The following is a 16,746-nucleotide window of genomic DNA, read 5'->3' as shown; positions in this document are numbered from 1 at the left end:
TGCTTCACAGTTTTATAGACCTTATAATCTCAGATTAGACCCAGGTTGGGCAGGGTTATGGTGTACGTCTACCTCCCCATCAGCATGGGATGCTAGGCTGAATATCACTGCCCAGTACCAACCTGAGAACAACTGCAGCTATTTCTTATCCCTTTTTGAGAATTTCAGCAAAATGTGAGCACTCATCCTTTCAGAATGGCTTCCAGTGTGGAAAGAACATCTTTATTGTCGCTCAGAAACATGAAGCTCTGACCTAATATTTTCTTTTCTGTGTTACAAATATAAATATCTAAGAATTTACTATTCCCTTAAAAGAGGTAAAAAAGGATTCCTAAAATTCCTCTTGTCATTGAACTGCATTTTTTTTCAAAGGAAACTAATGAGCATAAAGATTTTTTTTTCCTTTGGCACAGGTGCAAATATTTTGTGGCTTAATTATAACATTAATTAATTAATTAAATATACCTTACGTCCATGGTATTGTGATTCAGTAGCTTGAACAAGGAAAATCAGTATTCTGTGCAATTTACATTTAGTAATTAGGCCTTTTTTCCTAGAGTTATCAACATTTTGTTTTAAACACAAATTACCAGAGTGCCTATATAGACCTTTCTTAAATTTCTTTAAATATTAATACAGCATTTCCTGGTGGTTACATGATTCTTATGATAGTCCTCTTTCACAGACATCCATTTGAATAAGATTCATATTGCTGGACAAGAAAAGTAGTAAATTACTTAATATGCAACCAATGTATTCTTTCAGTAGACATATTCAAGTAACTAGTTGGGTCACTATTTATTTTGGGATTTGGTGCCCTGACAGTTTACTTTTGTATTAGGATTAAACTACTTTTAATTTAAATGAAAATGCATCAAGCAGCTCATTGTGATTTACCCTATATTTGATTCAGATTTTTTTAATATATTACCTTACAAACTTTTTATTAAATGCAAATAAATTAAATTACAAACAAATATTAAATACAATACCAATCTGAGGATCAATCTACTCTCAGAAAAGGGAAGGTATTAATTTACCTTTTTAAGAAATGCAGAACAAAATACCAGCTCAGAAATAATACACTAGTCCTGATTTTAACAAATAGTTTCTGTGAAGTGAGGCTGCATTTGTCTTCATTACACACTGTAAATTTACTGTATGTAGTTCTGTTTTAAAGTTCAATTCAAATTTTTACAAAATTTCTGCATTGAATTCCTGCACAGGTCTCTCTGTGCTAGTGTTTAGGTCTGGCCCATTGTTAATTGCTATCACTGTGCCTTCATTACATACATTAAATTGTTAGACTTTCACTATTAGGCTTTTTATTTTAAATTTGCTGTCAATGTACAGTGCCATAACCTGATGCCATGTTCATTGCAGTGATGTGTTGTAGTCACAAATGTTGAGTTAATTGGGCCTGAGAGCTCTTTTAAAAGAGAAGCTGGAACTAAAGCACTTGTCTTCCTTCCTATCCATTTTTCCTTTCTTATTTGATAAGTTTTATACTTCTTGTCCTAGTCCTGAATCTCCTTTGTGCTCCTCACTGCTTCCATTGTTTTTGTTTCGCTAGCTATCTTTCATGTGTGTTCCTCACCTAGGAGATGTTCTACCCATTTGCAGTCCCTCACACATGTTTTGTTTTGTTTTGTTTTGTTTTGTTTTACAAGATTTTGTGATGTGAATGCCTCCTAAGACAAAGATGTGTGCAGCTACACACCTCTTTTTTGATTTGGTAGTCACCCTGCTCACATACTTGATGCAAAATGTTTACACATTGTGCCTGACTAGATTGTCACAGTGTTAGAACATGTTTTTCAGAAGTAGCATCTTTTAAGTATGTGCATCTCAGGTCTAAAAATCCTTTTTCATTAATAGAAGAGCATGGCAATATCATTTTCATAGTGTAAAGAGACATTGGATTTCATTTTAACTCAATTGCACTAAATATTTCCTACATATTGAATGAGAGTTTTTCAAAAATTTTAAGTTCCCAAGCTGTTTGATAAATGTTGTATGACAGAAGTGGTTGAAATGTGATCCATGTTTGAATCTGCAAGATCCAGAAGGGTTTTCATTGATGATCCAATGAGATGGTGGTTAGAGTGCTCTAGCTCCACTTGTTTTTGACTGCTAAAATATATTGCAGTCCTTGATTCATGGAATTGTTTAGGTTGGAAGAGACCTTTAGGTCATTGAGTCCAAAGGTTAACACATCACTACCAAGTCCACTACTGAACTATGTTCCTAAGTGCCACATCTGAACTTTAAATACCTCCAGGAATGGTGACTCAATTCCTTCCCTGGGCAGCTTGTTAGTGTCAGTATGTATTAAATTATCCCTCTTGATGCTGTACTTTCTTGGATTATGCTCTATAAGTACATTCAGAGGAACATACTCATTTTCCCCTAGGAAAATGCTTCCTGTTAAAAATAGGATGTTTCTGAAACAGTACTGTCTTTTTGATGCACAGCAAAAAAGAAGTTTTTTGGGTACAAACCACAAAACCACAGAATTACTATTATGTGGGATCAAATATATTGCCTATCTAAATCTAGTTCTCCTCTTTTAATACTTTCCTATTTTGAATACAATAATTCAAAAGAAAATATGTTCTTATTACAAAAAGTTTTATTTAGAGAACGGGTATTCCCCTTTTCAAATAATCACCCATGTCTGATTATCCTTCATATTTGTTATCTGGGCAAGTTGACAAGATTGGTAATGGTACTTTCTATTCTGACCTTCATTGGAAAAAACCAGTCTCCAGTGTCAATTCAAGGCTTGATTGGAGAAGAGAGTTTTCAACCCAGAAATTAACTATTTCTAATTCTTTCAACATTTCTTTTAAGAGAGTTAAGCTTAAGAAAACTATTCTACTTCCAGTGGGGTTATGAAAATTTGTCATTACAAAGTCCTTGGAAGTTTTCTCTTATGTATATTTTATCTTCTTTTAGGGTTATTAACCCTTGACAATTCACTGCAGCAATACTTCCAGATTCTATATATAAAAATTGATATCCCCTCTTCACCTTCTAGCAACAGCAGAAAGTGATTTTATAAGACATTAGCATAATGGAACCTTTTCAATAAAATGATAAATTGAGCCCATTTCAGAAAACAGAACGCACACTTGATAATTTATTGCAGCCAGTGCCATGCTGGAGACCTCATTCATATCATATGCTTTTAAAGCTGATGAGAATAGTGCCATTTTCCCATCACACCTTGCATGTCTGTGAAATTAATTTGAGAGGAAAATTGTAAAAAATGCTCTTTTCTAATAGAGGCTAAAGCTCTTCCGGGAATGCTTATCTTTACATGACATAATTGTCTCTCATGAACGTGTCTAATTACTTTATTGTTTTTAAAGGCCCTTCCATGTTAATTGAACTGTGGCATTTGCTGACTCCCTTGTGTCAAGGGGTGAGGTGGAACAGAGTTGTGTTCTTGGAATGTATTTTTATTGGTTATGAGACACAACATGGATGGACTTTCTTTTGCAAGTGCATCACTTGCATCTTTATACCCCCAGACGGAGGTGATATTTGTAGGTGGAAAATGTTCTGTACTCATAAAACTATGCATTGTGTGTTTTCCAGAATAATTGTTGGCATTAATTTATTACTGATGATACTAAGAAAAATAGGAAAGTAACATTTAGGAATAATTCCTTATGTATAAAAACATTGATAATAGAGTTTTAGGGTGATTCTTTTTGACAGGAACTGTCCAATTATAAGGCAAAGTAAAAATCATAAATCATAGAATGGTTTGAGTTAGGAGGGATCTTAAAGGTCATCTAGTTCCAATCCCTCTGCCATTGGCACCTTTCACTAGACCAGGTTGCTCAAAGCCTCATCCAGCCTGCCAGGGTTGGGGCATTCACAACTTTTCTGGGCAACTTGTTCCAGTGCCTCACCATGCACCACATGGTTTCTGTTACGAGCTCTTAGCACTCGAAATGACAGGAATCAGTCTGTGCTCAAATCATGTGCTCAGCATTCATTAATGTCATTGGAACACTGTGCACACAACAAGGACATTGGGAGAGCAGACCTCTTAAAAAGGCTTGGTCTACAGAAAGTGATTACATGGAAGAGATTAAGAAATTCTGTTAATAGTAGAAGGTAAAAATAGCTTTGCAAAACACACCTTGCTTTCTCCTTATAAATACAAATGATTTCAGTGGGACTAAATTTGAACTTCGATGAAAGAAAAAGATCATTGTATTTGGCAGGGGAAGACACATTGTCTGGTGTTGGTTTGGTGTTTTTTGGTTGGTTTTTTCTTTTTGTGTGTGGGGTGTCCTTGAAAGCCACCATGTTTGCTAAGCACCATGAGCTGCTTTCAAAGCTTCCATGATGCCCTGCTGGTGCAACAGTCAGTTCTGTGGGTCTTGACATTTACTTGTCGAAAGATAGGAATAGAGAGAAAGAAACATATGGGTATGGAGATGGGGTCTTTGGGTGCAGGGTGACGGAACAGAAGGGCATTGTGCTCCAAGTTGAGCCTGTTCATCATATACTGTTTTCACTGATGTTCAGCTTCCTGCAACACTGCACAACTTGTCAGGGATTTTATTATAAGCCCCTGGTTTTATTATAAGCTTCTGACTTTCAGTGCTGGCTGACATTATCTTATTGCCTTTTTGCTATGAAGGTGGTTTAACCAAAATTGTGAAAAAGATCAAAAGTTCACTTGAGCAACTAAAGCAGCAGAAAACACAGCTCATCCTTTTGTTCACCACAGTTTGCTCTTTAGCTTTGTTACAGAATAAATATTCAGCATATATTACTGGAAAGAAACTCAATACTGGCAACAGTTGGTTTCTCATTTAAAGGTATATCACTTGGTAACTGAATTTTTTTCTGCTGCAACTCTTCTCTAATAATTAGCCTCCACTAATTATTTTGGGGGTAGCTGAATCAAACATCAGTAATGTTTTAAGTGAAGTCTGTGCTGGAGATATGACCCAGTAAAGATCATGATTAACATTATCAGGGACTTTTCCCCAGCAAATTTTAGTTCTCTTCAAAAGAATGTTGTGTTTATTCTAATAAAAATTAAATAAATAGCAAAATCTTCACTATCTTCAGCTGTGAAACATCAAAATTCCTGATTTTGTGCAGATTAGTGATCATGGATATTGCATTTTAATCCCTCTTGATATCCAAAATGTGATGAATAGCTATATATCCTGGTTTCTAAACGCCACAGCATTGTTCACAGTAATTTCTCATTTATTAAAAGCATAATGAGGGAACGTAACAAGGGTTGTGGCTGACCTGACTCATTTGAGCCATATCTTTTATAACTCTAACCATTGTGAAGTATTTAGGATAGAAATGTAAAAAAATCTGTTTCAAACAGAAATGTTATCAGTCCTCAACATTTTCCTTCTAATCTGTAATAGAAATTTTTCAGGTATACTAAATCTAGCAGTGTAAATGTGAAGAAATACATTTTGTGTCTGCTATTCAGGCACAAAGATCTTTGTTTGACCAGTAATATGTAGATAAATAAAACATCTTCATGAAACATTGCCCTATCTAAAAACATCTAGCATTCTCTTTTTGGCAGAGTCTCTTTCATATTTCATTTTACTATCCCTATTCTCCTGTAGCCTCCTCTGGAGTCTCCTTCTCTGGCTAAATGGCTTATAAATATACTATAAATAGGGCAGAACTGTAAGGTTGATTACCTCTGGCACAGATATGTAGTAGAACAGGAATCTGCATTAGGTACTGGAGATGTAGATATAATACCTTTATTGTTTTCTAGATTATCATAATTCTTCAAGAGAATCAACTAGACATCAAATGCTTACGGATGAAGGAGGTAGGGAGCATTGGGATGAAATCTTTTCTCTTTAGAATCTGCAGAAATGTCTTCTACTTTATAGTGTGAGTTGGGAATTCAACACTAGAAAGGAGAACCCCTCCAACACCTAACTGTCAAACTGTGAAAGCCATTATATGGAAAGAAAAACAAACCAACTTTCTTAGGTTTATGTGAGATGGCAGGAGGGGAACAGGCTTTTGTAGAGATTAAGAGGTATGAAGTACATCTCAAGTTGAATGTACAAAACAGTCTTTAAGCATTTCTGTTTAACTTCAACAAAACCATTCTACACAATCAATTTGTTTAATTGATTGGTGTGGCACCCCAGGGAATAACTGAGAGTTCAGCTGGCAGCCTCTGGTTTGGAGTCACACTAATTAGGAGTAGGGTAGCGAGCAGCTGCTAAAGCCCTGTGCTGTTCATAGATAGGGTGGTGAGGAGTGGAGGCTCTCCAGGTCATGTGGTAGGAAAGCTAACGTGGGGCAGAGGGTGGTTTCACAAGCTGACAGATTGAAGAATGATAGCAGGACTTGGTTAAAATTAATCCAGCAGAGGATTGCTATGCGATCTAGTCTCTAAAGTGCAATGAACATTTCATACTGACGTCACATTTGAAGACACTGCACATATAGTATAAAACATGTAATATATATGTATGTGTATATATTATATATGTATGTATACATATATATGTGTGTATGTGTATTATATACACATATAATAATATGTATAAACATATAATAGATAACACATGTATAATAACTGATGAAACAACATGTTGGTGAATGAACCATAGGTATATTGATAATATCTCTTACTGAGAAGGCTCACAGGGCCAAAAAATTACTGTATTCTCACTTCATCATAGCTTTGCATTAAAGGAGAAAGGGGTAATTAAGAGTTAAAGTGGCACATATCTACTTAGAAACTTCAATATTAGCTTAATTCATTCTGATAGGGAAACTGTTTGATTCCTTGTGGATAATAAAGTGAGTTTTCCTGTTGTTTATGAAGATGATCAAGCCAACAGGTTTATCTGGCTGCAGCCACCCCAAAAGGTCCCTCCAAAGTGAAGTGGAAAAAGGTCATGAGCTGAAGCTCAAAGCTTTCCTCTGTAGAATTAAGCATCTTGGCAGAGCAAGGGGGGGTCACTAGACCATAGGTACCACCACCTCTCTGTGAGAAATTTTTAGATGTGTTGAGGCATCCGTAAGAGTTGCAAGGATAAGATTAGTTGGTATCACTGTTTCAAAGTCTGAGACCATTATTTCAATGCTTCTTATCAAATAACAGACATAGATGCTCAGCAGACTGTACGTGTAAACATGTCAGTGAGGATTACTCTGATTCCATTTTCTGCACATTTAACTTTAATGAAATGAATCTTGCTGCCTTTCAGCTAATCTGTGGAGGGGGAATTCTGTTAGTTAATGCAGAGCTAGAGGTGCTTTGAGGTTTAAGCTCTGAGCTTAGAGTGCACTCTGTCCTTCCCTTTGTCTGTCTTTCTCTCTTTTCCTAAAAAACTTAATTCCATGTTTTTCTTCCTCTACAGAAGGAAATTAGCTCATAGCATGTGTCACAACCGAATTGCTTAAAAAAGCTGGTGTTTACTGCTTATTGCCTAATTACCTAGGCTGATTTTAATAGCCTGGAAAAACTGTATCCCTTCTTCTCAGACCCTTTTGGTCAATGGTTTAAAGAGATAAAGAAACCTCTTGACTTAGGTTTGTATTTTCAAAACTGTCATCTAAATGCAAAAGAGTGTTTCTGCATATCCAATATTCCAGTTTAGAGTATATGTGAACAGAGTATGTTAAATTCTAAGCTGATCTTTTTCTTAAAATCATTCCTATCCTTTACAGTATAGTTCTGGAATTGCATTATATAAAAGTGATGCAAACCATGCAATTATGTTGAGACAAGAGAGCATGGTAAAGTGCCATTTTCACTCAATCTTTTCCATTTTTCTGGACAAGACTTTAAGAGAATGATTGCCAATATATATCTTTTCTAATGTAAAACCAGCTAAGGAACTTCCTCATAATATTACTTTTATTGAAATAAGTTACTTATACCATTAAATAGCACATTTCAGAAACTAAATAGTTCAATTTTAAAAGTGCTGGTAGTGATATTTTCTGTCTTCATTGAAAAACATTATATCAACTAAGTTATAGATACATCTTTCCTGAGCCATTTTCCTTTTGTCCTTCGTTTCTAAATAAATTGTCATTAAAATTTTAGTTCTGTGGAACCTTCAGAGTGTGGAGCCTGACATGCAGGGCATTGAAGATGAAAAAAAGTATCACAGGTCATTTGAAATGGCAGTTTCTGTGGTACACTGTTAATTGTGCAATGTTTTGTGACACACTGAAATGTCAAGAATAAAACGACTAACAAGTTATTTAGTATGTTAATGGACAGCCCTGTGAGAGATGTATCTGTGGAATTTATGAATGCAAAGCAAGATAGAATTGCACACACTACTGAAAATGGAGCTCATAATGGATTTTTAGAGATTTTGTACAGCATTGTTTTCTGGGATGGTTTTTTTTTTTTGTTTGGTTGGGTTTCCTTCTCAATTCCTCTCAATAATTCCTAGCACTCAATTTATTTTTTGATTGCTACTGAGCATTGAGCTGACATTTTCATACAACTAGCTATTATACCCCCAAGTTCCTGTTTTTGTGTGATAATAACTACACAAAATGATCACTTTTTGGCTGAAATTATTTTTCCTATGTATATCACCTCACATTTATCTACAAGGAATTTAATTTTTCATTTTACTGTCACTCAGCATCCTGCTGAGTGTTTTTTCTGGTTGGCCAGAAAAAATGTGGGTTATCTGGTTGACCTTAATTTTTACTACCCTGAAAAAAATTGTATCACTAGCAAACTTTGTCACTTCACTGTTCATTTCTGTTTTTCTGATGGTGAATACTCAAGTCCTGGAACAATTTTTTGGGGGGACTGAACTGTGAAAACTGATCATTTATTCCTGAAATTTACTTCCTGTATTTTAACTATGTATTTGAACACAAGAGAATTTTGCATTTCATCCCATTACAATATAATTTATATTTTAAAATTGCTGAGAAAGGGGTTTTTTATCACAGAATCATAGAATTACGTGGGTTGGAAAGATCTGTAGAAATCATCTAGTTCCAATCCCCTTCCATGAGCAGTGGTGCCTTCCACCAGATCAGTTAGGTCAAAGCCCCATCCAAGAAGGCCTTGACCACTCCCAAGGATAAAGTTTTAGTGCCTTGAATAAATGAATTGCCTTCCTTATAAGCCTTGCTACCTCATTATGTGATCCTTGGGTGCTCTGAAAAACAAACTTTTCCTGAATGTCATGTATTGGGGTGGCAGACTGTAACACAGCTAACAGCAAGAATGTTGCTGCTGGTTTTAAGCCTTTCGTAGTTGTAAATAATTGAGTTGTAATTGTAGTTGAGTACGGCTGGGGTTTTTGGGACATGGGAAGCAATTAGGGAGCTAAGTCAGTAGGAATAGCCATTGTTTTGACTTTTTCAACCTCCCTCCCTGCATGGGCGTTTAGCTAGTTGTGTCAAAGGCCAGTTGTGAAATGTGCAGTTGTGTAAATTGGGTCAGACTTTTATTAAAAGGGCTGTGTGAGAAAGAGCAGCTGGAAGCCTTGTCAGAGGTTTTCACCTCACACATCCTCAGTGAGCCCACTGGCCCAGGAGTTACATTTAGGCTCAGGTCCTTTCCTTTTTGCATCATTGGGCTGTGTTTCTAAGTGTGCTGTGTCTGGATGTTTATCTTGTATATTCTTGTTTTTCTGGCCTGACGTGGAACCAGCCTTGTTCTTATGGACTTTCTTGGTGAACACTGGTTTGATTTTTAAACATTCTTAATTTATTTGCTGAGTCTGTGATCAACTGGGTCTGCTGCTCATACTGAAGCCAGCACTGCATGATCTGTGCAACCCAGGCAGACTTCTGGAGCATCTTCACTTCTCTTCATATGCTTAGGCTTGAACTGAGAAGTCGCTGCCTTCAGCTGCAAATAAACCAGGCCTAGCCAGCTCTCATCACCACAGGTCACACTGGGTCCCCTCAAGGATGTAAAAAGCAGCTCAAGTGGAGATTTGTGGGAATATTATGATTGCTGCATAGCGTTTTCCTCATGCACAAGAAGTACATTTTATGGGGGACATTTTGACACTCTTGAGTCTTGAACATTTTGTTGTTGCAGCACTGTTTTTCTCCCATGTATTGTTTGCCCAGATTTCAGCAGTTTCATGAAATTTCAGGTGTGTTGTTTTGTTTTGGGTTTTTTTAATTCCATGTTTTGCTGCCTGGAAGAATCATCTCAATTGTTTTTTTGTGGTTTTTAATTTTTCCTCTTTTTGAATTCTTCACTCTTTATTGTTAATATGAGCAATAATGTTGAATTTTGCTCCTTTGTCTGAAAATCAAAGAGCAAGCTGAAGGAGAGGAAGATATATTGTGAGAGGTAAGAGAAAGATGACCTTATGTAGAGGTCAAGAAAGGGAATGAGACAGGGAAAAGGTAATTACAGAAGTAAGATGGGTAAAAAGATAATGAGGGATTTGAGTGAAATATAAAAGAAAGTGGAGGTAAATGATACTGGGGCTCAGAAATGTGAAACAGATGATACTTTCATGATAATGATTGGAAGAGAAAGCCTAATATACTAATGTCCTAAATTCCAGTAATTCCAGATAGATCAAATGCTGTGCTTTTTGCATTTTTAAAATTCATAGATGTCTCCCGGTTGTTCTTTCTCACTCTAAATTTTTCACTGAAAAAGCATTAAAAAAATGTGTGCCCTATTGTCTTTGTCGAGTAAATTCTGATACTCCACCTCTTAGACATTATACCCTCTTCAGCCAAATTTCAACTGTTCTTAATTTTTTAGTCCTTTTAACAGTGACAAGATCATTTCTTTTATTCTGAATAGCTGTGTATTCCACATACTTTAATTACCTGAGATCCATAGACATTTTGCAAGTCCTGTTTGAGTATCAAGAAAGAGTTGTGGTTAGCTTATTGGGTTTTTTTTTATTTATTTATTCTATTTCATATTGTTATCCTTCTTCAGCTCTTAGTCATGAGTTCTTTTGCATGGTATCACCATGTGGGGTTCTTCTTCCCTAATTTTAGAGGTTTGCAAAGTAGATATTTCTACCACACCTTGTGGTTCTAAATCCCCACAAAAGAGAAACAGACCCTTTTAGACACAATTTATCTTACATGGTTGTGTGTTCTTATATCTACTTTAGGATTAATTGAATCAAACCATAAAAGTGTCAATTTTTCTCACTATAATATATCCCAACCAGGTTAGATAAATCTATCTGTTAAATAAATACCATTTTCATGTTATAAATTAGAAAGTCATCATAAAGACTAGGTATAATCTAGAACAGGTAGAAAAGTTTATAAATGTGTGCATCCACATACATAGGTCTGGAGAGGAAAGCTAAGTGCTCTGTGATGTCTTTGCAGACAAAGAAAATTGGTAAAAGGACAAAAGTTAAAGACAGAACATACCAGTTGTATTTTTGCAAAATGAATGAGATCTTGTAAGTAATTTCTCTTTCTTTGGGTCCAGAAACGAAACCTACATTTTTTTTTTTTTTTTTTAACTTAGCTTTATGTGGAAATTTTCACTAGTTTGAGCCTTCTGGGTTTGTATTTCAGACATTTTTCCTCCTACTGTGTTGAATCAAACAAAGTCCTTAAAGTGAACACAGTTGGAGGAATACTTATTTTCTTTCTTTTCTAACTGTGTATTTTTCATTATGTAGGTGCAAATTGCTAAAATAGTCTGAGGTCTCTGACAGCCAGTCTATATTTTACAAATTGCAACTAGTCTAAATGTAAATATAATGGAGTCTGAAACAATGCTAACTTTATGTAGTTTTCAATCTGTTGAAAGATAGCTGTGTCCTGTTTTAAACAGGTGATTATAGGAAAGACTCAGTAATCAGTATAATCTATATGAAAATGCAGTTCAAATGAGAACAGCAGGTTTTCAGCTACTAATATCCCTATTTAGATTTTATTCACTTAAACAGTCATAGAGATGATAATGGGTGTTTTGACTGATTAGAGATTTCAGGATCAAGTCTATAGTCATTATGACTAATGTTTTCTCATTAACTAGTCATGCATATTGAAATAATTGGTCTGTGCTATCACTAACCTGTACAAAGCTCCCTGTGCATGGTCATCATTAACAACACAGAAAAGAGGAAGTAATTCAGGTCCTAAGGATCTTAAAAACCTAAATGGGGAGACAGTATAAAAACACTGGGATACATATCAGAGAAAGCTACTTATTCTTTTTCTATAAAATGCTAAAAGGGAAAACAGTTTTAAGACCTTTTTTTTGGTGGTGTGATATTTGTGAGGAAATTATCTTTGAAGAAGTAGAAAAGAGAGATTGTGTCTCATTCGAGTGAGAGGACAGGTCCTGACACAGATCATAAATGAGAGACCTCTTGTATTCATATCATCCTAACTTTTTCTCTCTCTTTTTTTTTTTTGCCTGTAAAGGCAACCTAATTAAATTAACTCCATAGAGAAAACCATGAAGCATTTACCTAAAACTAGCATGTAATAAGTGGCTTTATATGATATTTGGAAGTGAAAACTGGAAAATAGAGATTGTTTTCCCAATTCTCACTAAAGGTATACACCCAAAAGGTGAGTGCCTCATGCATTTACGTGTGTGGTTGGTTCTGCAGCAATTTTAGTGATTACTGGCACTGTGCCATAATTACATTCTTTATTAATATTGATGTGTCAGAGCTGGTGCATAAGACAGATTTCCTTGTTCCTGTGTCTTTCAGTTTCTCTTTGAAAAGGGGTCCAAGGGGATGAAGTCTCAGCCAAGGGCCATGGTAATATAGTCAGTAAAGAGCTTAATGCTGGCCATCAGTGTTGTACTGTAAGCAGACTTACAGCATTTGCGTTTTTAATTATGTCTTTGTTTTGCCTGCTGATGCTGCTCAGGACCTGCACCTAATAATGTAACTGCACTTTCTGAGAATGTGATCAGCACATCTGCATAAAATGGTCAATGTGTTGCTGAAAATCTCCACTTAACACATTCCTTCTAAAATCAGTGCATTCCTCTTGTCAAATTGTGCCTTTCCAGCTTCCTTGCTATTGCAGATATTTCTAAAGTTATTCTGTGTCTCTGAATAGATCTGTGCTGCTTAACTGCTCCAACCCATTATATTATAAATTTGTTTCTTGTGTTTCAAATTTGTGCGCAGGGAATGTGTTTGGGGGGACTTTTTATATTCATGAAAACTAAAAACAAAATTGAAAGTGCTAAGAAAAATGAATATTGAGCTAATGTAGTCTATTTTTGCACAGAGCAAATATCAAGCTAATGCATAAGATTTATCCTCTATAGTAAATCAGCAATATGTCTCATTTTAGGCCTCTCCTATGACTACTATTTTTCACTGCAGTATTCAGTCATGCTGATTTATGCCATACTATCCCATGAATATTTTGCAGACTATTATCAATAAAATAATTTTATCTTTCAGTCCAGATGGAATGAGCTTAGAACACAAAGCAGACAGAGAGCATGCGTCCTGCCTCAAGTGTTTTAATCCTTGAAATAAATTTTAATCCTTGGCAAAAAATGAGACAGGGACACAAGACAGTGGGGAATGGAGGACAGGATCAGGAAAGGCATCAGCCAATTAACAAATTGTTTTATGCTGTAAGGGCTCATGTACTCAATAAGATGGTTCTGTTTAACTGGAAGGATTTCATCAGAGTCACACCAGGAATCAGTTTGGAGTGTAGGAATGAAGGGGATAGTGAGCACTGGCATCACAGAATTACTCAAGATGAGCGTGAACAGAAGCAGCAGTTTCAGTAGTCCCATTAGACAGCTCACATAGGAAACTGGAACAACAGGAGAGGACTGGTGATAACATAATAGATAACAGGCTCTGGTCTCACTTCCTGCTGTTGAGACCAAGTCAGAATTAAGTGGCTGAAATCATCTTGATTATTGTGGACCTCTACTAGCAATAACATTCCTGCTTTCTTTAGTCATGGAGCATTCCCTTTGAATTGTGCTAAAGGCACTGGCCTTTTACTCTTATTGAATGATCTGCTAATCCTGCATAGAGGAACTGCCAAAAGTAAAATTAAGTCACTTGCAAGTGTCCTCCTTACCATATGCAATACCACAGTTTAGATTTTTGATGTGAAATGATGTGGATTTTAGTTCAAATCAAGTCTAATCCAGACCTGCTCTCAATTCCAGTAATGAGAGCCTCCAGCAAAGTACAAATGAATGGATGTCCAGTTGTCCAAAACTTTGTCATATTAATTTTCACAACATTGAATCATATATTAAATAGCTCAGCATAAACCTTTTTCCTTTAACTATTTTAATTCCAGAACTGTGTTTTAGACTGATTTTAGAAGTGTGCTCTCAGCCTTTTGAGTTATTCGTATGAAAAGTGTGTAGGTGTGTGAATATATGGGTATGTGTCATTTTCCACAAAAACTGAATTCCATTTAAATTCTGTAGTACTTTATGTCCTGCCATGGTGGTTAATGCTTTCCAAGGAAGCATAGTGAAAACACTTGATAGATCAGTTGACCAAAATTAGTTTTGGATACATCACTGATATACTCTTATGAAGGTAATGTTTCTGAAAAATTGACGAAGTGTTAAAATATCTTTTTCAACAGTGCACATCTTCTTTGTAGACATCTGCATACTTTTTCTTAGGAAAAAAAGGATTTTTTTGTATGACAGAGTTCTCTGAGGTTGAGTTTTAGATACTGAAATCCTATTTGAGTTACATTTATATCATATTCAAGCACATTTAAATCAGGACAGCCATGAATAGGTATAAAATGTAATTGATTGACATTTTGCATTGGCAGAACGCAGGTTCTGACCCTTTACTGTGTAAAGGACATGTAAAAATAAAGGAAGTCAGCCATGTTTAAAAATATTATTCCAGGTCATATTTAATGTGGTGATGTGCTAAGGTTCACATGTAAATAAAGCATATATTTCTGATGAATGCAAGGAGAAATAAGAGAATAGGGAGAACAACAGTAAAAAAATTTTCATCTCTAAGGGTTTGCTAGTGATTCTGAAGTTCACTACTGTTAATGGATTAAATCTCCTCTTAAAATTGAGAAATTTTTGTTTGAAACTTTATTCTGGTCTCATTTCAATTTCTGATGATAACCTTGAGTCTCTGACCTTGGAGATGTCCAGTCTAGATTAAAACCATGCCAGAGATATTCCAACATTTTGTAAGGAATATCCATAACTGTTCTAAAAAGTGTTTCATTCAAACAGTGATCAGCATTGCCGGTGAAATCAAATTCATTAGCATTGCCCTGGGCTTTGACAATTCTCTGCATATCACATTCTGTTCCATAGTTTCACAGAACAGAATGCGTTTCATTTCATTTTCCTTGAAAATTTACTTGGCCTAATATCTTGGCAGCAGTTTGTAAACTTTGCTAGGTTATAAGGCTGCCAGAAAGAATAAAGAACTGGCTTCCAGTCTTCCGTGAGTAGAAGTAAATTTGGTAAATTGTTTTCTTGTTGTGATATCAGTCAAACTCATCTTTTAAACTTCATCTAAAGAAATTTTCATGCAATTTGACCTCATAAAAATTGCAGCTAGACAATTTTAGAGTAGAAGCGAGATGCAAATTATTGAGGGTTGGGGTAATTAACCTCATACATCACTTGCCAAAGATTTCACTTGGTGCTGATCAGTGATAAGCTCTGGATGCATTTTCAAGGAGTTATAGTGTAGTTCACCTGTACTTATTTATTGACAAGCAGGAGTTACTGGAAGGTGTTAGGAACTAGACCAGGCAAGAAAAGATGATCACAAAGCTCTCTTCAGAAATGAAATTTATTTTATTACTTATAGAGTAAAACAGAAAGCTTTCATGACAGTTTGCTGCTGATTTTCAGTCTGCATCAAAAGTGGTTTTTTCCTGTTTGTTTGTTTTTCCTCTTGACAGGTGCAACAAGTTACAACAGTTTTTATGTTTTTTGCAAAAATTTCTGCCAAGCTGTGAAGCCTGGAAAACTGAGGGTCCGCTGCAGTGTATGTAAACAAGGAACCCTGACGTTGGCAAGGGTAAGATTTTTTGGATTTGTTTCAAGGTTTTGGGGTATATGGAGATGACATATTTAGTCTTTTCTATTTGCATACATATGGCTATGTATATATGTAGTCTTTTTTTTTTTTCTTGCTGTTTATAGCTGAGAAGAGTAGTTCAAAGGATGTTGAAAATTTCACTCACTTGTTTCTATTATTTGGTGCATATACAAAGACATGGTGCAGACTAGAGCTCCAGTCCTTGAAAGACACACTTAACTCTTTATTTAAAGGACTGATGATTAACCTGATTGCATGTACAATCTATGCAACTGCATATGTGCTAAAAGGATGGGATGACAGATGTTTATTCAAACCTTGAAACTGTTGTTAAGGCCTCAGAAACACCTGAATTCAGATCTATGTTGTGATCATTATGGGCTGAAGCCAGAAGTTTTTGAACAGATGTGTAGTTGAGAATATAAATCCTTCCAGCCCTGTTGCAGCATGTAAAGTCAAGGAAAAGTATTGTTCTTGGACAGAAAACTAGTAAGAGATCTCTCAAGTTTGGTTTGCACCCTGAAATGAGAGAGTGTTGGGGAATGAGTTGAATGTGCAGTTGTGTAAAGGTTTGAAGGATGTTTTTCTTCTATCTGAGTGCTGCTAAATTTCATTGGTTGTGTTACTGTTGAATGAGAGTTCTTCCTCTCTCCTAAATCAAGAGATTAGTCAACCAGGTTTGTTATGGGAGAGGCTTAGACTGATCCATACCATGCTGTAGCTT

The 16,746-nt window shown here is 35.7% G+C and overlaps 1 protein-coding gene across 1 annotated transcript in view; it reads left to right on the top strand.

The window, feature by feature from the left end:
• Window positions 1–16,746, top strand: part of PRKN (parkin RBR E3 ubiquitin protein ligase) — a 675,053-nt gene that overhangs the window by 216,644 nt on the left and 441,663 nt on the right. The window contains 1 exon segment of the mRNA XM_054279727.1: window positions 15,883–16,001. Coding sequence (XP_054135702.1) covers window positions 15,883–16,001 — 119 coding nt within the window.

Source organism: Melozone crissalis, unplaced genomic scaffold, assembly GCF_028551555.1.
Source record: "Melozone crissalis strain CALT ecotype California unplaced genomic scaffold, PUWL_Pcris_2 ptg000027l_1, whole genome shotgun sequence".
Taxonomy (NCBI): Eukaryota; Metazoa; Chordata; class Aves; order Passeriformes; family Passerellidae; genus Melozone; species Melozone crissalis.
This window is presented reverse-complemented; position numbering and strand designations above follow the sequence as displayed.